The sequence below is a fragment of the Oculina patagonica genome, chromosome 8 (genome assembly GCF_052425735.1).
Source record: "Oculina patagonica isolate OP01 chromosome 8, crgOcupat, whole genome shotgun sequence".
Classification (NCBI taxonomy): domain Eukaryota; kingdom Metazoa; phylum Cnidaria; class Anthozoa; order Scleractinia; family Oculinidae; genus Oculina; species Oculina patagonica.
In genome coordinates this window covers 15,301,941-15,323,590 of record NC_135765.1, presented here as the reverse complement: position 1 = coordinate 15,323,590, position 21,650 = coordinate 15,301,941, and the positions used below count along the sequence as shown (strand labels likewise).

General features: G+C 38.8%; 3 protein-coding genes across 3 annotated transcripts; 2 read left to right on the top strand and 1 right to left on the bottom strand.

Moving 5' to 3' along the window:
* The first annotated feature begins 55 nt into the window (after window positions 1–55).
* Window positions 56–8,651, top strand: LOC144662311 (SPRY domain-containing protein 7-like). Its single transcript, XM_078523095.1, has 5 exons — window positions 56–229; window positions 352–468; window positions 2,480–2,640; window positions 3,305–3,407; window positions 5,291–8,651. Exons 1-5 carry the CDS (start codon window positions 118–120, stop codon window positions 5,386–5,388), a joined length of 591 nt encoding a protein of 196 aa, XP_078379221.1. The 5' UTR covers window positions 56–117; the 3' UTR covers window positions 5,389–8,651.
* Window positions 8,652–10,998: 2,347 nt separating this feature from the next.
* On the bottom strand, window positions 10,999–15,971 carry LOC144663831 (uncharacterized). The gene is made up of 3 exons (XM_078524894.1): window positions 15,862–15,971; window positions 13,139–13,339; window positions 10,999–12,010 (listed from the first exon to the last, which is right to left on the bottom strand). The coding sequence occupies exons 1-3, from the start codon at window positions 15,956–15,958 to the stop codon at window positions 11,109–11,111; spliced, it is 1,200 nt and encodes a 399-aa protein (XP_078381020.1). The 5' UTR covers window positions 15,959–15,971; the 3' UTR covers window positions 10,999–11,108.
* Window positions 15,972–16,662: 691 nt separating this feature from the next.
* LOC144664533 (uncharacterized) lies at window positions 16,663–21,526 on the top strand. Its single transcript, XM_078525707.1, has 5 exons — window positions 16,663–16,809; window positions 17,734–17,784; window positions 18,909–19,068; window positions 19,932–20,084; window positions 20,689–21,526. The coding sequence occupies exons 1-5, from the start codon at window positions 16,682–16,684 to the stop codon at window positions 21,181–21,183; spliced, it is 987 nt and encodes a 328-aa protein (XP_078381833.1). The 5' UTR covers window positions 16,663–16,681; the 3' UTR covers window positions 21,184–21,526.
* Window positions 21,527–21,650: the final 124 nt, after the last annotated feature.

Genomic DNA, 21,650 nt, shown 5'->3' with positions numbered 1-21,650 from the left:
CAGAATGTTGAAAACGAGGCTGCTCGTGTCCAGTTTTTCTCGAGTGGTCACGCGACGAAGGAAGCGGAACTATGTGGCTGTCGAGATGAATAAGAATTTTACTATCAAAGAAAAATAATGGAATCTTGTGGATTGGGCATTATATGTTGTTTAAGGCGGTGGAACCAGCAACCCAGGAATCCACAGCCGAGAGAGGTCGCTCAAGTGCAGTTAGATACAACGCATATGGGTGAGTGATTTCAACATTGCAAGTTGCATGATTGTCTGTTTTTTTACACTTTCATTAATCGCTTGAGTAATTCCATTCGAGAGCTTTTGTATACTTTCTGTATTGCCCGATTTGTCTTTCAGGAAATGAAGTTGTCATTGTGAAATCCGGGAAAAGAATTTGCGGTTCTGGAGCGGCTCTAGCAAACGCTGCGATCCTTCAAAACAAATGCTACTTTGAAATGAAAATCCAGTCTGGAGGTAAAGCTCTTTAACTAAAATTATAAAAGAACTTATGTTTCTTGTCAAAGACCGGATTGTTTTTTTCTTATTTTCGTGTTTTCACTCCTGTCCCCTGTGAATAAATGTAAATGATTGAGTAATGAGATGAAATATCTAAAATGAAGGTAACAGACGTGTACTAAAAGATCAATTTTAATTAATCGAATAAAAGGAAAACAGCATGAATTATCCCCTTTACTTCTAAGTTCGAAAAGGCAATTTTGACTGATTGACGTCTATTAGTTTTTGTTGGCTCTGAGTGGTTTGTGTCTGGAGCTAAAAGACTATCAGGGTGGAGAGTGGAAGGAGGAGTTGGGGGGGGGGGATCATAAATCAGAGATTGTATATGTGGCATGTTTTTGTTGTGTATCAAGAATGTGATTGACAGATGATTCAAATAAGCAACAGTAAGGCATTTTGAGTAAGCCTCTTCATCAGGTCTTGATGTTTGCTTTTGGCAAACAAACTCTCATGCTCGTACCGATTATACAAAGTGGGTATAGGTATGATGACAGTTTTACTGCACTGTTTACCAAGAAATATTATAAAATAATTAAGATAGTATGCGCGCTCTCATTGGTCGATAGGTGTGTTTAGATGAGAGTATGTAAACACGGTTGTGACGTCACGCTTTCTGTGTTTCCCGGCACAATTTAAAATATTATAAAACTGCCAAAAAGACTTGCAAAGTAATTTCAAGTACGATATTAAAGAAATTGAAAACAATACCAAATTTTGATATGTGTTCCAGCTTTCTCTTCCCATATGAGCCCGAGGAAAAAAAGCAAAAGAAAGAAGAACCACAGCGCTTTGCCTGGAGGGAGCTCAAGCGAACGACAAAATATGCAACAAAATACGCTGTAAACATTTTTCAAGTAAATTTTTGCGGTTAAGTACTACAAAAAAATTCCCTACAAGTCATTCTTTATTAGAAAAAAATTATAGGTCAATGCAAACGAAACTATAAGCTATAAACTTAAACTTTGCACGGCCGATCGGTTGCCGTGTTTTTACCGGCAAATCTGCTTAAAATGCAATTAAAATGACGCTTAAAATATATTTTCTCTGAGACTTCCTTAATAAGCGTAAAAATTCTACTGTTACATTGGCCATAATAGTCGTGAACTTTTTTCATTCAAAATGGGCTTGGGGAAGACAAAAGAATGGAAATATTTGTCAGAGAACCAAAGCAGAATTTGTTGTCCATTTGAGGTTTATTCTACGCTTGGAGCACACTACAAAGACGGAGGAAACGACAGTAGAAGAAACTGGACCCGTTAAGATCGCTAACTGAACAATTTACCGTACAATAAATGCATACCATTGCTACCGACCTCGCTAGATCCGCTGCTTGTGCTATGATTCCTAATTATCCAGTAAAACTTCACAAGACACGATGAGACATTTCAACTGTGTTATCGGGCTGCCAAATCATTCAGGCAAGTTCACTTCACTTTCAAGAGCGATAAAGCACAGTGGCATTCATTTCCAGCTTAAATAAACTCCCCATCTTGAAGTTCTATCCTTACAGAGCCGTATTTTTAGCATTTCTTTTAGCTTTTGCCAAGCTTTCCATATTTTTCTGCAAGATTTACGTCGAATCGCTTTCGTCGACACGGCGCTACTTGCCACAAATTTTACTTGAACTTTTATAACACAAATTTTGATTGGTTCATGTGTTGTCAAATGCACGTTTTGAGAAAATCTGTTTCAATCAAGAAGTAAATAAACCAAATCCCCTCATTTTTCGAATTATTTTTGAAAAAAATATTTTATAAAAGCAATAGAGGACTTTTTTCCGTGTTTACATAGCCTCATCTAAACACTCGGATGGTTGGGAGAATTCTCGAAAGTTATGCAAACCCTCGACTGCGTCTCGGGTTTGCATAACTGTCTTGAATTCTCCCAACCCCCCTCGTGTTTAGATGAGGCTATGTTAACACGGAAAAAGTCCTCTATTGCTTAAACCAAAGTATGTTTTGGCTGACAGGTGCATGGGGTGTTGGACTTGCAACAAAAAGATGCGACTTGAACAAGATACCATTGGGGAACAGTTCAGAGAGCTGGGTTCTTAGATCTGATGGCTCTGTAGCTCACAATGGAATAGTGAGACACAGAATACGAGAAATACCAGAAGAGGGTGATATGATAGTAAGTATATATAAATTATGATCGTAAACCAACACTGTAAAATCCCAGTTATAAGGACTGGGCTCATACAACTTCCTAAGGGGTTTTAGGTAGATCTGTAGCCAGGGGCATAAAAAAATTATATCCGAGAGTGCCTCTAGTATAAAACAGTATAAAATATCTGAAATTGAGCTGACGAGATACAACTTTGAAAATCAGCTGAGGGATATGTTGAAAAAGTTCCCTGCCGGGGGGAGGGGGGGGTCCTGTGTCACTTGTCTGAATTTAAAAAGGTCTGTGTCGCTGTTTTATCGCACTTTACGTCGCTTTTAATTGAAAGGAAAAGTGCTTGTATTTGTCGAAATTTTAAGTTTTTCCACTGAGCGGGGAGGGGGTAGAGGCACAGCAGCCAATAAATTACTTCAGCCTCATTCTTGACCATTCTTGGTCTTCAAATTAATGTAAAAATATACCAAAGGGCTGTTCTTTGTCCCCCTTTTTTCTCTACGGTGATGTTGCTGTCAAATTTTTGCCGAGATAGATTGTCTTTTGTTGCAATTTTATTTTATTTGCTGTCACTACTTTTTGGGCCAGGGCCTCTTGTAAGAAAGCCACATTTGGGGCTGCATCAGACCTGTTACGTGGTGTGATGTGACTTATTAAGTGTGATGTTTTTGTGTTTCAGGCTTGTACCTATGACCATGTAGAGCTTAATTTCTATCACAATGGAAAGCACTTACATTGTCCGTTGACAGGAATGAAGGGAACAGTGTTCCCAGTATTCTATGGTAAGTGTAATCTGATACAATTAAGCTTTAAGGCCAAACATTAAAGCGCAGTTAATGGAGCATGACGCTCGTGGCCCCTGCGGGGTCGTTAATGTTTATTTGGATTGTGTAATGTAAGGCAATGAAACTGTTCGCTTTTCTTGTCTCGAAAGGACAATGATTTCAATGGCTGTTTAGATATAAATGTTGCAACACTGTCTAGTACAATTATATCATGCATTTTGTATGGCTAGTCTTTTAAATATCTCTATTCATGTCTCATTTAAGCCTGCATGAGATCCTTACTTTCTATGGTACACTATTTGCCATTGGCCTAAATCCAGACAACTGTCTGGCCATAAAAGTTTATAGAATGAACTTTAGCATCATAGCATCGTGTAGTGTCGTGTTACCCTTAGCGGTGCGGCTCCCGAAAGATTTTCATCAGAAACAATACTTCCCCATATGCTTGGTTCCTGAAATTTTACTTACTGGTAGTTTTTCGCACAACAGTTAAGTATGTGATGTTAGAATTGACTAAAATGCGCATTCCGCATCGCAGTGATACAAATAAATTCAAATTTCGCGCTCTAACACATAGCAGCCAATGAAATGAGCGGAATTTTATTCAGTTAGGTATAAATTAACACTTTTGGTTCCAACAGAAGATTTTGCATTTCCCCTGCAGATTTCTGCCTACTTCTTACATGGAACATTACTTAACTGCTTACTGCTAGTCTTTGTTAGGCAATGGGATCAATTACACATCACCATATATATAGCACAGCTGGATGTGATTGATATAACAGGGCTATGAAAGCGATGCTAGATAATTTAAGCTTTCTGCATGCATTGCAAGCATATGATGCTAACAATAATCAATATTTAATGTAGACTAAGAAACCTGGATTGTCATACCGTCAGGGTGAATAGTTACCGGTAGTCAAATTCTCCTGACTGATCACCATACATTTCTTTTAGTATTTGTTGGGAGAATTTGTTACAGTGCGTTTCACAAAACGTTTGACAAACAGTTTGCGAAAGTTTGCTTGAAACTTCCGAAGTTCGCCGTGAACTTGACAACTTCATGTCAATAAAATTGCGAACTTCGAAACGAAATTGCGAATTTCATGTTCAGCTAAGTTCGCAAGATGAGAAGTTTTAGTTGCTTTTAAGTACGTCTTCTGTCTATTTTCGATTGAAATGCCACAATAGAAAGGAAATTAATTGTCAAAGACTGAAGTCAAAAACGAATGAAACTTCTCGGTGGTAAAAATACGTAAACAACTTACCTGGCGCATTTCCACCTTCGACTGCAGTTCTCCGCTGGTTTTAGTTTCACAAATATTTTTCTTCGCTCTGCACTCTTACCTCGAATTGGGAGCGGTGATTCTTCCTTCAGCAAATCAACTTGATACATCAGCGAGTGTTTTGCATCGAAAGGTAAGCTTAGTTCCTTTGAAAACACCATATCGACTTGATCTGAAGTGAGAAGTTTTAACTGGTCTACCTGTAATTAATTTCGCTGAGAGTAATTCAAAAATTAGCTGCTATGTTTTTTTCGTCTATTTTGCCTCTAAACACAGCAATACAATTTGGCAAGTCCGCCATTTCAATCGAAAATAGACGGAAGATGTGGAACTGTCTCGTTGAAAGCAATTCAAACTTCACAAGTTCCCAAGTTTGCAGCGAACTTCGGAAATTTCAAACGAACTTTGCAAACCGTTTGTCAAAAGTTTTGTGAAATGCTCTGTAAAAGATCAAAGCAATTTCCCTTTGGTGTTTATTTTATTAACTTTTGTAACTTTTTCTTGATTAAATCTTGATATTGTGAGGAGAAATTTGATTTTGGTTACTCCTGGGACTTAAAGGTTAACTTTCTTGTTGGTTCTGTTGCTTTGCAGTTGACGATGGTTCAATAATTGACGTTAATTTCTGCGACTTTGTTTATCACGCTCCTGAAGGATTTCAAAAGATCATGTTTGAGAAAAGCCTTCTATGACCCATTGTCAAATGAATGACAGATTTATATCTTAGATGTATATGTTGTGGTTTAAATTTATCTGTGGTTTGAAATTTTTCAAACCAGTTTGATTTTTATTTCCCAGTGTTTCAGATTATGATAATTATTTTGAGACAATGAAAAATAAAAATCAAACCAGTTTGAGAAATTTTAAACTAAAGATGAATTTAGACCACAACATATATCTAAGTATGTAATTATTTTAAATTATATTATTTTATATTATAAAATATTACAAAGGACTTTATTATGCAATCATGTAGCCTATTCGTCAAGTGCAAGTGAGATGAATTGTTCGATTTCTTTCTTGGTGGGAGATTTATCATCTTGGGCTATGAACAAATTAATGATAATGATAATGAATTTATATAGCGCATTTTTCATATATATATGTTCAAATGCTCTGTACACATACTGTAATTTACTACACAAGGCCAGACCACAACACCGGGAGCTTCGTGCCCTACTCTTTGCGAATAGTGCGTGGGTTCTTTAACGTCCCCTGTGATAAGACTGAAGATACAGGAGACGGGACCTACGGTTTATCGTCCTTTTCCGAGAAGACTAGAATGTCTAACCATTTGCAGATGTAATTACAAAGGCAGCACATTCTCCTCAGTTATTTTAAGACCCTGAGTGTTGGTCCGGTCTGGGGTTCGAACCCACGACCTCCCGCACAGCAGTCCGGCGCTCTACCAACTGAGCTAACCAGGCGGCGGTGGATAAAAAATAATCTTTTCAAGATCGAAAGGTTGTTTTCATGACTGTGATTGGTTAATTTTGTGGTTTGTGAATCGTGAAAAACCTTACTGTGAATCATGGTTAAGATATAATTAGCCATGTTCGAAACGAGCGGGGGACTGGGTACGAATAATCAATATCGATTGGATTGAAAAATTAGGCCTGTCGTCTGAAAGAGCATCCAAAAATTAGTTTATTTACAGAATTTGATTAATATTGGTTTAAACGCATAGGTATGGTTCGCTTTTAGAAATTGCTAAAATAAGAGAGCCTAGTATGGATTGGAGGGACAGCTGTCCCTCCAATCCATACTAAGCTCTCTTATTTTAACGATTAAACCAATAACTCTCAAATTTGGTTGAGTTACTAATTTTTGGATGCTCTTTCAGATGACGGGCTCAATTTTTCAATCCAATCGATATTGAATATTTGTACCCAGTCCCCCGCTCGTTTTGAACATGGCTAATTCTCCATAAATCATGTATTTTTCAGAGTCAGGAAAACAACTGAAGTTTTTGTTCAGGGATGGCGGAACATTTTTCCATTTGGGAGGGGGCTGACTAGTGACTTGAAGTGGCGGGCTTAAGAGACTCTTCTCTTAGTAAGTCTTTATTTTTTAGGAATTATTGGGGGAACTTAAGCCCCCCCCCCCCCCAGACCCCCAGCTCTGCTGTCCCTGTTGTTTCATGATTTGTGAAATGCAAAATTGAGCTTTGTAACAAGATTCCTTCCCCTTATCCATGCAGGGATTTTTTTTTCATTCAAGTGTTGTTTCATTCATTAGATAAAAATTGTAGTGTAGTGGTGTACAAAACTTAATGTATTTGACTTAAAATTGTATTTTAGTATACACTGGTAATCTCATTTCATATGTCAGGGCTCAAAAAAAGGTTGTGTGGCTGTCTGTGGCAACAAGATTTTCTTGTCTGGCAAGAAACTTGGGCAAGAGCTCAGGCAAGTCGTCTGCCGACTAAATTTGTAAAATGTAACTAAGAAAAGCATGCAACTGCCCCAGGCAAGCAAAATATGAGAGCTGCTTGTCCCAACGGCAAGCTTCAATTCAAGTTTTAGAAATTCTAAATCACTAAAAGGGCATAATTATTCAAATCAGTTAAATTTAGGGTTGGAGATATATACATATAAAAAATACAAATTGAAACTTATTGTTAATGTAGAATAAAATTCTGCTATTCCTTTTCCAGTAAAATAAATTTAATATCCTGACTATCCTACCAATCAAAACAAAATACTTCAAACAATATTAACAAAGAGCTTATAATTCATTTAATAATGATTTTATTATAATTCATTTAATAAAACATTTCAGCGAGGTTATCAAAATACAGAATAGTATCATGAGCAAGGTGCAGGGTCACAGAAAATGAAAAAAAATCAGCACCTTGAAGACCTTTCCTGCCTTTTCTCCAATAATTTACTACGAACAATGGTTTCAAGTCGAGGCTGGGGTAGACATAATAAACTGCCAGTTCTGCAGGCTAGGATGGACAAAAATACAGTAATTATAGGAAAACGTTTGACCCCAGCCTTGAATTGAGAGCATTGTTTGCAGGCATCGAAGTATATATGTGATAAAGGTCTGTGAGGTATGAAGAAATAGGCTCTCAAGTTAAAGTGGTATCTGTAATGCCTAACTGCAAGGGGCTGTCACTAGTAAGTGTTGCGACTGCAATTCGTTTTGTCACAAAGAGTAAAGAGGACCACATGGTTAAGGTAATGTTCCTCTTTGTTATGCCAGTGCACCAAGATTGAAAGGTATCGAGAATGTGGCCTTCCAAGTCGCTTTCTGGCTCGTTTCCAACTCACCTGTCACCTAATTGGTGAGGGAAACATTGTTGCTGTTACAAATTTATACCATTCAGTGCTAGTTTCTTTTGGCTGTCGGTGTTCTGAAACAAGAATGTTGCTGCAATTTTAGCTATTTTTTAGCCATGCCGCCTGTGACCAAAACCCCTTGGAAGGCCTCAATAATGCTGAATGAGATATACACACACAAGTATTTAAAAGCGTCTAGACAGCTATTTTTTAGACTTTTCATGTGCTGAAGTAATTTTTTTTTTGTAATCCTTCCCCTAACAGCAATAAATTCAGTTGCCATTTTTAAACAGCTAAAAATGTATTTATATATTATTATTTTGATGGTGATGGAGACCATAGAATTGGAATAATTTTTTGATAGTTAAGTTTGGTTTACAATTTTCTTTCTAAAGTTATATTCTATATTAAGAAATAATAATTTCAAAGCACTCTCTACTTATGTTAGTTAAAGAGCTGAGAAATGTTTACCTTAAAGAAATAGAAGTCATTATTGATAACTTTTAAAACTGCAAAGTGAAACTGACGCCGTGCCTAGGTAGTTAATTGAATCTTTCAGAAATGAGAAAATCTTTGTAGAAGTCATGGCGCGCCATAATAGATGTACCTCAAAAAAAGTGGGAAAATCAATTTTAAAAAGACTAATAAAATATTTATCTTGGCTTGAATATTCTGTCACTGGTTGTGATGGATGACTTGATCATTACTCTTAGACCCAGCTTCTCCCCAATCAACCCTAGGGCAAGAAAAACAGGAGAAATAAGGGCAAGTGAGGAAATATAAAAGTCAAGACTAGGGAAGGCTAAAAAGGGGTGGGGGCTCACGTCAACGCATTTGAACTCCAACTCGCAATCCTCGTCCTCAGAGTATTCATGAGCGTTTTAAATCTAAGTTTTGGGGTGCAAAAAAGACCCTGAAGATGAGTTTAGGTTTCAGCCCCTCTGTTTCCCGGGTGGTACTTCGCGGAGCCGACTTGTCTCATAAACGGCACGCAATGCATGCAGAAGCGATGACGTTTCACAAGGGAGTCTAATAATTTTCAGGAAATTGGTCAGAAAATTAACGGAAATAAAAGTAGCTTATAACTTCTGTGTTAAATGATTAATCAACAAAAGTTGCGTTATCTTGTAGCGTGACATCCGATATACGATAGAGCAGGGTTAACCGGACATTGTTTACACCGGCCCTTTGTTTTAAAAGTATGTAGAAATTAATTTTCTGTTTCTTGAATCTAATAGAACTCACCAAATACAAGAGAGGCCGACTTATCAAACATAATTTTTCTCTTTCGTTCATACTTTGTATTAGCCCTTTCAAACTGCCCTGGGGTATTTAGCTTTGAGTTCAATGCGGTGATTGCTTGTCGAGTTACACTTGAATTCTGTCCACGTAACACATATTCCTGTAGTAAGTTCCCAGTCTTATTCGGTTCTATTGATCGGTCACGAGCAACAGACAACAGACTAAACGATTCGGTCGACTCGCCTGATGACATTAAACGATGACGTCATCGCTTAATGGGAGGAATTTCTCGTGCGCTCGAGCACTCGGCTGACCCTGAAGAAAACGAAAGACCTGCTGACCAAACTCTGTGGAACTTGTTTATTAGTTAAATCAACAGGACTATGGCGTAGATAATTTTATCTCCAGATCATCTGCGGGACTTCCAGAAATGTTTTGTGTAATTACATTTTCTGTCAACATTACATTCCGTTTGCGTAAAGATACATGTATAAAACTTTACAGTAATTGAATGGTACAATTTCCGCGACCTTTATATTCACCTACTGCTTAGGGAGTGGGGATGGGGGGAGGGACAAGGCTCGTTTTTACTGGACATAAGCATAAGTGCAAAATAAGAACGAACACAATCTTATGCTGTCCTCGCTGGGAATAAGCACAAGCATTTTGAGCACATTTTTTTCTTGTGCTCGAGTTTATGGCCACGCGAGGACAGCATAAAAAGAAGCAGTGTGTTAGTTCTTATTTTGCACTTATGCTTATGTCCAGTAAAAAGGAGCCTTTCTATACAGACAACTGAAAGCAAGGCTAATCGTGCTACGTGAAAAGTTGACTTTGCGAGACAACACCACGACTAGAACCGTTACAGCAGGATTGCAACCGCAGACAGCTGTTTCGTCCTTCTTGGGACTCATCCTGCTGTAACGGTTCTAGTCGTGGTGGTGTCTCGCAAAGTCAACTTTTCACGTAGTACGATCAGCCTTGCTTTCAGTTGTCTGTTATTTCATTTTATTGCTGATCAGATCTCTCAGTAGATCCTACGAATAGCAGCATTATCGTTTGCGGTCCCTTGCAGTTTTAGTGTTATCCTTTATATACAGTTGTAGATGAATATCGGTCAAACTGACAGTATTTAACGTTTTCTCACAATACGAGATTTTTTGGGACTGAATCCATAGAGACAGAAGAGTGCGCATCACCAATTTTTCTGGGCTGCGAGTCATTTCTAACATTTATTATTTGCTCATTTACTCACTTCTTCAGCAGTCGAGTGGGAACACGAGAGCGCACGAGAAAAATACGAATGAAGTAATTTTCTCGCGCGCTTGCGTGCGCCTTATCGTAACACTCGATCGACCCGGAGAAAAATGAAGGACTTAGTAGTCTACGATATTGTTACGTTGCTAGCGAAGTTTACATTGAAGAGACAGTAGTTTGACAATGTACTTTGATAGTGATATTTTCAAGCTCTCCAGTTGATAAAAACGGTAAAAAAGCCTTCCTCCTTTGGTAAGCAAGCATCGCAGTTCGGTGAAAAAGTTCAAATCATTCAAAGGTAAAACTGAAAACGCTCGAAACGTCAAACTTGAAATTGTTCCTTTGTAATTTTCAATTGTCAATCTATTTTTGGCAGCCTTAGTAGTAGCTTCCAGTTGTAAAAAAAAAAGGAAAATGGCAACGGAAGGAAAGACAAAAAAAGGAGCGTTCTGGGCGTTAAAAAACGGACGGGAAAAGGAATTAATATCGACATAAAGAAACCACATTTTGTTTGCATTTAAATGATTTTAATCAAGCTTTTTAAATTACCGGTATTTTGAATACAAACGATATAATGTATTTATACTTTACTAAATTAAATCAACATGTGATGGGATTTTGGTGTTTTACAAAGACAACTGTTCATTTGGCTCCATGATTGGCCCCAGGTCTACTCCACCGGTCCCAGTCTCCCCTTCTTCTTCTTGGAGCGCGTCATAGTCGATCCTTATCACGCTGTCAAACTCGCCTTCGTCACTATTCGCCGTCAAAATCTCCACACTTTCTGTTTCCGCTCGTACAGCCGCTTTTCCGACTTTATCCGAAGCAGTATCGATTAGCTCGTCATTCCCGTCATCGGTCTCCTCTATCGCGGTCGATTCTTTGCCGTTGAGAAGGGATTCTGCTAGTTTTGCGAAGTCGTCGTTATCCGAAGCCGACTCCGCCAAGCTTTCTTTCTCGTGGTCAAGCTTGTCCTCTAACCCTTCGAGTTCAGCCGGCGGTTCTGCGGGATCTTGCCCGTTTATCGGGACTTCAAAATCATCACGGGTCAACTGGTCCGGCGGGGTATCGTCAACACGTGGAGCGGGAATCTCGTTTCGGCGCGAGATTGACGCGAGAGCATTTTCAATAGCCTCGTCAGGAAGATCGGGCGTGTCTCTTTCGGTCCAAGTGGTATTCTCACCTCTGGTCGGGTTGGTTGATGGGGCTGGTGAACTTGAGCTGGGCCTCGTGGCAGGCATCTGTTCCTCAGGGGTAGTGGGTGGTGGCTTAGGCTTAGGGGTCGTCATGGTAGTAGAGGGTGGCCTAGGTGTGGTATCTGGTCCTTGACTTGGCTCCGGAGATGGGGGTGGTTCAGGGAAGGGGCCAGGTACAAAAGGCGTGTGTAAACAAAACTTCAGTCTAAAATAGAGAGAAGCCTTGAGGAAATCCAAGATCTCTTCTTCATCGATGCGTTCCAAAGCTTCCATCAAAACTGACCTCAGTCTATGCTTTTGCTCTGGGGTAACTTCCTCGTCTCTCTCGTCCCCTAAAAAATTAGACCAAGTAAAACTCATATTAGCTCGGTCACTCAGCAGCGGCCCGCTGCCTGAAAAGGTTTGGGTTCTACCGATGTTTTTCTGTTCTAAACCAGTCCCCTAACGTCTTCGTCTTAGGAATCGCCCTTTCCGTTCTGTTACAGAGCACTGAACTAAACAAGCATCCATGCTCCGACCAGAAGTTTCCTACTGCGTATTTTCTAACACGTTGTTTCCACAAAAACCAAGCAAAAGTTCCCTTTAAAGGAACCGTATACAAAATCTGTGTTTTCGTTAGTAGTCATTTTTGTGTCTCGTGTTTGTAGCGTAATGTTGTCTTTGCGTGTTGTGGTGATCAGTTTTGGTGCTGTATCCTGTTCATTCCTTTGTCATTGTTGTCTCTGTGCCCGTGTTTTTTCTCTGTGTCCGATTATAGTGTTGCATGTTATAAAGTTCAAAAAAAAAAAGTTCCCTTTTTGACACTGTGTTGTTCGGCAATCATTTCAGCCAAACTTCTATACTTTGTTTGGGCGTCGTGTTTGCTTTTTTGTTTGTTCTTCTGTTGGCGCTGTTGTCTCTCTGTGTGTTGTCCGGTCCCGTTGCTGTTGGGCTTGGGTCCTGGCGGCGTCTCCTCTTTCTGGGGCTCTCGCTTTTTGGCCTCTTGTTTGTAATATTTTTTTTTCTGCACTGTTGATTTGTTATTCAACTAGTATGGAAACAGAGAGCTTGCGTTCTCAATAGCGAAGCGCGCGAGGTCTAAACATAGAATGCGAATGAATATAACCCTCACGAGGCTCAGAAAATATCAGCGTGTTCTGAGAGAAATCGAAGGAATTTCGGCGAAGTTTTCGTTAAATGAAAGTGTTTTAGGAACACCGGCTGTTTAGAAAGTGTTCAGTTTAGGAAAATCGTCCGCCATTTCGGTTTGTTTGTCTGAGACTTGTCAGAGTCGTGACGTCACTCGCGCGTTTTGCTATTCCGTCAAAGTTTTGCAGATACTTTTTAAAGTACTATCCGACGGGAGCCATCCCGCCTACTTAAAGCTCCAATGTTTGTTGTAATCGATTTTGACAAATTTTGACAATGTTCTCAAACTCAGTGAAATTTCTCTTTCCTTAAAGTATAGTTCGTTTACTTACCAAAGCCTTCGGCCGGCAGCACCTGAACCGGGGGTGGAGTAGGAAGAGGCGATGAGAAACAAATCTTTAATCGCAGGATCAACGATTTCTTCAGTACTTGGATAACGTCTCCATCTTCGAGTTCCTTTGCAGCAAGCATCAGAATCCGGCGGATGTTCTCTCGTTCCTTCTCGTTCAATACATCCTGATACTCCTCAAAATCTTAGCAGAAAAGAAAGAACACTTTTAGAGTTCTGAGAATTGAATCAGAATTGCAACGTTAAACATGTTCCCTCTAAGGGCCTGCTTATATGGAGGAGAGTTGTCCCTGGTAGGAGGGTTACCCTCCATACCGAGCCACCCCGGGCGAGAGAGCTTTTCATACGTTTCTTTATAAAGACTATAAATAGCTGCGAACCGTTTATATGAGAAATTGCAAAGTTGGCTCGTGGGGGCAGGGTGACCCTGGGTGGAGGGTCACTCGCTTTGAAGGTAGGGTGACCTTGGGGAGCGAGCCAACTTTTATCCATATAAACAGTTTGGTTATTTTTGCCTCGCCTATCAGGGACAAGTTGACACATACGGAGCATGCGCAAACGCTATAATCGGCCAAAAAATTTGAAATCGAAGTAGGAGGAAAATTTGTTCAAAAAATGGTCTTGGTCGATGTTTTAGTGTTTCTGATTTTAAAAAAGGCAGCCATAATATATGTTTTAAAAACAACTCTCGCCAGTCTTTTGAACAGAGAGGGCCAAGTTTTGGCTCGGTCAACAGTGACAACTTTCTTATATTTTTAAACGCTCAGTAAAAGATGGCTCGGGGGAGAGGGTAACCCTCCTACCATGGATAACTCTCCTCCATATAAACAGGTCCTAAATCATGACCAATGATCATATACGCAAGAAGACACTCAAGCGTGTTCTTTTGAAATAAGCTGATTGGCTGATAAAACACGATCGCGCGCCATGAGCGCGCGCTGAGAAAATTTTCTAAGCACATATAGGGTGGGTAGCCGTTCCGCACACTTTGCTTTGAGTTTGCTCTCTTAAATGGTCGGTGACCTCTACTTTTTTCTTAACTGATTACTTTTGTTAATTGATATCTACGTTTTGCGAGAAAATAAAAAAAAAATCGAGTGGAAGTTTGCCACGTTTGTTTTTATTGTCCGACTGACGTTTGAATTACGCTTTTTGAGCTTTTCGTTTTGCCGTACGACAGTTTTTAATGCCTTTTTTCAGGGTTAAGTCTTACAAAAAGGATATCAACACTATGAATAATTTATGTAACAGACGCCCTTCTACGCCCTTCCCTTGTATATATATGTAATTTTAACCTTTTTAACCATTGTAATTTTTTGTAAAAACTATATTATTCAAACCTTGGGTTGCAATTTAGTTTTAATAAAGCATCTATCTATCTACAAAATGTGACTAAGATCGTTTGCCTCCGTTCACTAATCTTCGATATTTTTAACTACAAGCCTTGTAAACACTGCTGAATTACGCGCGCCAATTTTTCAAAATAAGGGTAGTTTTCCACACGCTTTATCTCTGAAACAAAGTCGGTGACCCCAACAAGTTACTCATTCTCTGGCCACAGTAAAAATTTTAAAAAAATCTATCGAGTAGAAAATTTTGGCGCGAACGTCCTTAAAAATGTAGGTATATGATTTTTTTTTCTTTAAAGTGCCTTCTAAAGACATTAACCGACTCGCCCTCGTTTTCTATGAAGATGTGTACGATAGTCAACTCCGCTGCGCCACTTTGGCTATTCGCTCGTAAAAAAACCCACAACGGGATAAAAATTTAACGGACTAACGATTACGAAATAATTGTTCTAACTAAAACGGACATTGTAAACTTCTGTTCTATTTCTTATTTCATTTAAATTTATTGAAATACAGAAAAATGTTGCCTCTTTTGATCGGTTTTATAAGCCACAACGACGACTCGGACCGCTCACGTGGTTTTGACGCGTGTTTCAATTTCTCTCAAAAATTTAAGTTTATAATAACCCTACCGATAACTGTTTTAAATTTTTTTTGGCAAAAATAACGCTTAATTCTTTTTTCCATCTACTTCAAGGGCTTCAACATGCTATCCTTTTAAATGTTTTGGTGGTTTTCTCAACAGAGTGTTTCGACCCTGACTTTGCCTGCCTAGTAGCTGAACACGCTTTGCAAAAAGTTTTTCAAGCTCTGCTATTATAAATTGTTCGCCTTCAAGTTTTACAACAGATTACATATCTAATCTCGTATCACATTTTTCTTCATCAATGTTTTTTCCTGACTGGGGCGCGACCAAAGTCTCGTGCGGGAGCATAAAAAATTCACCTGGAAATTCGGAATTAGTTTTCTGCACGAGTCACGTTGCTGAAGAAAGAAAACATTTTAAAACGAAACAGTCTGTGGGGCGTTTTCTCTGTGCTGCTGAAACAAAATTACGAAAAAGCCGAAATGAATTTTTACCGTGCTGGCATAGTGCATAAAATGCGTTCAAAATGACAAGTTTACTGCCGTTGTTCAAATACAACCAAATAAAAGTTTTCTGCGACCTGGGAGTCTTCGTTTTCTTTCTGTAATGAAGAAATTAAACCGCATTTATATGTAACTAGGGCAAACTAGCATACAACCAAGCTCAGTGCTGTTCCACCTCAAAAAGGCAAACTTCGCAATTTGCAGGAATGAAGTCGAGAGTTTCTCACGTTTATGGATAAAACATATTAAAACATTGATATTTACTCACCGTTTGCTTCACGTTTGGTTGGTAAGCCAGAATTCCGTTCAATCTCTACCAAGAAGAGCAGACCAATGATAACAACAAAACCCGAAACACGAGCCATCTTCTTCTGTAAAAGTTTCTCACTGACCGTCAAAAGACAAACAACTTGGCCGCGTGGCGTTCTCGCCTTTTTATATTAGACTTATTAGTGATTCTATTGGTCGACAAAAAAGCGTGCCTTTATCTATCACGCTGGAATTTGTAACAACGTTACATTTTGTTTTTGTATGATGCGACTGTTTGATTGTTTGATTGTCTTGCTCTGTTGGGCGGGAAAAAGTGAGTCCGAAGCTGTGAAAGCCACGTATTTTCTCAAATTGATGCGAAAAAAACATATTCCACCTTTTGCAAAATACAGCACCTTCGATCCTTTCCTGTAATTTTATTTTTTGACTGATTGTTTTCTGTCGAAGATTTTTTATCGAGCAAAAGGCATGGTAACACGAATGGAAGCTTGAGATCTATTGTTGATTTTGTTCCCCCTTCCCCTCTCCTGACATTGTATTTTTCAACAAAAAAAGAGGCGGGCTCTCTCGGCCCCTCCCCATCCTGTCACTTGAAGCGATACAATATATCTGATAACAAACAAAGTAAACTTTTGAAACATTTTGAAGAACTGAAAAAAAAACTTTAAGTTTAGTCGGTTTGGTAATTTCGGATGGCGTTTCCACGCAATTTGCAAAACAGCCGAGATGCCCGACAATCCCACGAGCCCCAGACCCCCAGTAGCCCACGTCCTGGCGTAGGAGAAGGAGGTCTGGGTCGAAACAAAAGGAAAACAAAAATGGCGGAAAATATTGTCTTGGATGCATCAAAGGAGGCTGCAGTGGTGAAGAGAGACGGTATTCGAAAGAGGAGTTTTCCACAAGGTTCTACAAAGCACTCTCTTGCTTCGCCGTACCATCTGCAGTGGTAAGCTTAATAATTCTTTCTTTAGTTTTCTTCTTCTGCCCGGAATCTGCCAACTTCAACATCCACACGCGCTTGAATCGCTCACGCACTGTTCTCCTTGTTCTCCAAAGTCCAAACAAGATTTCTTGTCTTTATAAGTTTATTTTAACTGTTTGAGTTAAGGTATATCTTAAGCTATGCTGACAATAATAAAATTCAGTTTAGCTTGTTAATATTATCAAGACTAATAAGCTTATCCCACCTTATGTTGTTTTTGTTGGGGGTGGGGTGGGGTGGGGAGACTCATCTCAAATTGCTCGTTTTCGATTGTCAGCCAATCAGATTTTAGCTCGTCTGTTGATGACAAGCCTTTAAAGGTCCCTCAACACAGGCGAATTTTGTTGTGCAATTCAGTCGCTCCTTTGAAAGGGTTTTCAGCTGCATGTGCGTACGACTTGTAGTCCTTAGCCATGGGTCCCGCACACTTCTTCTGATTTTCTGTGGAAAAGTAGCACACGTACACGCAGCTCACCCAAAATGAGAATACTGTGTAAAATTGTGCCAACTAGAAATAAAATGTTCAAAAAACAATCCTTGTTTTCTCAGTCGAAAGTTTGCACAGTGACCTATCCTGATTATTTGCATACAAGAAGTAGTAGGCATTTCTTTTCTATTGCAAAAGTTTAAAAGCAAATTATCTAATGCAAATTTTTCTTTACTCAAAAAAAGCATTCGAAAATATTTTGATTTCCATTATTAAGATAGATTTTTCTTGTATCATCAAAAGTAAAAGATAACTATCGTTGCTAAACGGGGAGAAAAAATAACAGCCCACAAAATTACCATGGTGACTTCTATGACGTTATGAAAAAAAACAATGGTGACAGAGGTATTGAAAGTGACAATTTTCTGCCCTCTTGACAAGATTTTATTTTTGTACTACAGGCCTTCACTGAAGAATGGATGTAACAAAGTGATTATAAATGAGATAACAAGGTGAGATAGCTCCTTGTAATATCTGTTATAATAATATACTAATCAATAAGAAGAGGGGGGTGGGTCATCAATTTTTGAGCCCTAGAAAAGGGGTGGGTTATGTAGTTTTGATCTACACATAGGGGGTGGGTCATCTTATTTATTCACTATCTTTAAACTGTTATAGTTCCAAGAAGATTCGTAGTTGTATTCATTAGTGTAAAATGATAATTTCTTGAAGTGAGCAGTCTTAAACGAATTTGTAGAGCTTTTAGAAGGCCCAAGTTTAAATATTTCCAGGGGACGTCCCCCCCGGGAAATTAGTCAGTTTTTAGCCAGAAGGAAGAGGTGGTCACAAATTTTTTAAGCCACCACTTTTCCAATTGCTCTGGCCCATCCCCCCCCCCCCCCCCCACTATTTTGGAAAGTTGTTAAATGTATGCTCAATCCCTTATAAAAGCCAGTTTCAAATTTGTGGTTCCAAAAAAATGTCCATAGGCACCCCATAGAGGGTGACTGGAAATTTTGATAGGGAGGGGAGGGCAAGAGAAGGAGCAGGAGGAGGGGTAACTCAAGGTCCCGAACTATAAACAGTCCCTTATTCAGGGTCGGTCAGGGTTTTTAGGTATACGGTATACAACGGCATTTTAAACCGGGTATACGGTATTTTTTACCTAAAATTGGCCTTTTATAACACAATAAATGCAGAGTCTACAAGGTTGACTTTTGCATATGTTGTACTTAAAAATTAGTTTCAGATCAGAATGATTTCAAACTACAGAGTGCATAAAAATTGAATTTTTGCTAGCCCAAATTAATTCTTATAAGCCTGGTGCTTATGATGCTTCACTTGCCATGCAAAATCCACAAGCCCCAGGCTAGCAGACATAAACTTCTTTGCACACTTTGCAAGTTGTAGCTAAAATGAATTTCAGGTCCAAATGATTTCAAACTACCAGTACTTTGATTTGTATTTCCTTTGTTCAAGGTTTTATGTAATACATCTGGAACAAAAAAAATACAAATCAAACTAATTCAAAATTATTTTGACCTGAAAATTTATTTTAAGCTACAGCACATACACCCCAGCAATTAATCACGAAAATACAGTATCAACAGTAGTGAAAAATGTGCATATTCCACAGAACACTTGGTCCCCTTCAGTTTGAACGACTATGCACTAAAATGAGGAAGGCACAGGAGAAAAAAGAAAAAAAAGAGAAACTCAAGCAGAGATCTAGTCTGGTGTTGGGGGTCAATGAAGTTACAAAAGCTTTGGAAAAAGGAACTCTAAAATTAGTGCTGGTAAGAAATCAATATAGAGTGATGTTATTGAACTGTTTCAAGGTTTTTATTGGGTAAATATTGGACAGGTCATGTACCTTTTTTTATTATCAAGCTTAATAATTGTTAAAATATAACGTGATCAATATTTCAAAGTTTTAAGTTTTTACTTCATGAGGTGAGGGGATAGGGATCAGCAAATCCATCGATCCTTGCTAATTTTTTAGTTAAATCCGCCAATCTGTGGATGTTTTTTTTTCTTTGAAAAATCTGAATCTGCAAGGTGATTTTTCTTTTCCAGTACTGTTAGAAACAGTCTGTTAGATTCATTGATATTTGTTAGTTTCATTTGATATTTTTAGAACACAACAACGGAGGTATGCAATGCCCAGGGGGGTACTCCGGCTTGTAAATGACGGGGATGATCGAATGAAGGCAAAACTCAGGACCCAAAAAAATCCCTAAGTCTTCCTACATTACCCAAAAAAATCCCTGGACCAAAAATAACCCCTAAAAAAATCCCTTGTCAAATTACCCCTAAATTGCCAGGAGGGGCAATAATACACAAAGAAAATCATAAAAAAATTGAACGCTCATGTTTGTTTATTCATCATACCATAAATACGCCAAGGCCGCGCCAAGGCACTTTAGTTCGTTTTTATTACCCAAAAAAATCCCCTATTTAAATCAAGTCACCCAAAAAAATACTTGCCAAACTTTCCAACCCAAAAAAATCCCGGAATCGAAAATTTTAAACCCAAAAAAATCCTTCGATCATCCCCGTCATTTACAAGCCGGAGTACCCCCCTGGGATGCAATGGAGTCAAAAATCACTAAGTGCTGTAACAACATCTTAACTTCATAAAACACGTTCCTTTTTCCAGGTTGATAGATCTATCCAGCCAGTCTCTCTGTTGGAGCATCTTCTTGTGTTGTGTGCCACACGCAAGGCTCCTGCATGTGCTATTACTGGAATGAATGAGGCAACATTTCCACCCTTGCTGGGAGTGCGCAGGGTGTCGGCTTTTGCATTTAAGGTAGGTAAACCACATACAGCTCATGTGAAGGCTCAGTCACCAAACTAGTAAATAGAAGATATTACAGGGTGGCAGGAAGATATGAATTTTATGTTCAAGTGGCCAAATAATATCTTACGAGTGAGTGCAGCAAGAACATAAAATTCATATCTTTCAGTCAACGTGTAATGTTCTTTTCATTATATGGACAATTTATTTTTGGACAAACTCTTGGAATTTTGGCACCTGGAATTTCTTAAATCTCTCTCCTTTGGTTTACTTTGCAAGAAACTCCATGTTTTGTTTAGAGTCATGTGAAGTTTTCTTCTTCAAGTTTGTATTTTCTTGTCCCTTTTTTTCCCAGTGAAGTTAACTTCTCTATCACTCGCCATCTTTCATCCAGCGTTTGGCAAATTTTGAGTGCCATTCAGCCGTGCAGTGGCGCAAAATGACATCATCCATATCCTCACTAGTGAGGATTTGGAAAATACACCATTACAGTCCCAGATTTAATTTCGTATGAATTTTATCAGTGGTCTTTTTTCCAGTAAAACACTCATGTCTAGAAAATAAAATATGTTTTAATTTGTGTCTAAGGCAGCACTCTGATATTTCCACTTTTCAGAACACTGATACTCCAACAATATTTGATGCCCTGGTTGACTTTATAACAACAAGAACAGAACCACTGTATGTTCCTTGGCTACACTCCAAGAAAGAGGAAGGAGAGACTCCTACAGCTATAATTCCTGATGGTGGCCCAGCAAAAGACAATGATTGTGATGAAGATCATTTGCCGGGTATCCAGGACATGAACAAGAAAATAAAAACATCTGATAAGATAGATGATAACCAAGTAAAGAAACATGATTCCATGAATGTTAAAACTGCCACTGTTAATTTACAAGTTGCTGGTGATTCTGCTGTTAATTTACCTGATACTAGTAATTCACAAGTCACTGGCGACGCTGTTATAAACAAACCCGGTGGTAAGAAAAGAAAGAGGAGATCACGAAAATCCAGCAAGACCAATCAGAATGGTATTACAGGCTTGGAGTATCTGAGGCCATGTGTCAAGAGCTTTGACATAGCAAGAGATAAAGGAAATCAGGCAAAATAACTTTTTTATTGAAGGAGATGTTTTGTAACTATGTGATACACATTTGTAAATTGCCCTTAATGGGTTGGTTATTGAAATGAGGTCTAAGCGAGACCTGGAGGCAGTTTTCAGAGCAATGGTTCACATGTTGAGTTAGCTGGTGAAGTTGGCCCAGACTCATGGGTAGGAGGTAGGGTAGACATTGATGTCCTTGGCCTATGCTCCTTTCAAAGACACTGACCAGTTAGTCTAAGAGAGTCTTGGTTTAGGGCAATAATTTATTGGTTGCAAAGCATGTTTTGTTATTGTTGTTTGATGTTGTTCGTTTATGGCTGAATTGAAGTTTAAGCGGGTTCAGCAATTACCTGAGCGTAACATGGAGTACAGGACTCATTAAATAACCATTTGATTACTATTTTGTTTATTTCTTCAACGTTATGTTCAGAAGCTTTTTATTGTTTAAAAAATATTTTTCTACCAGCTCAAAA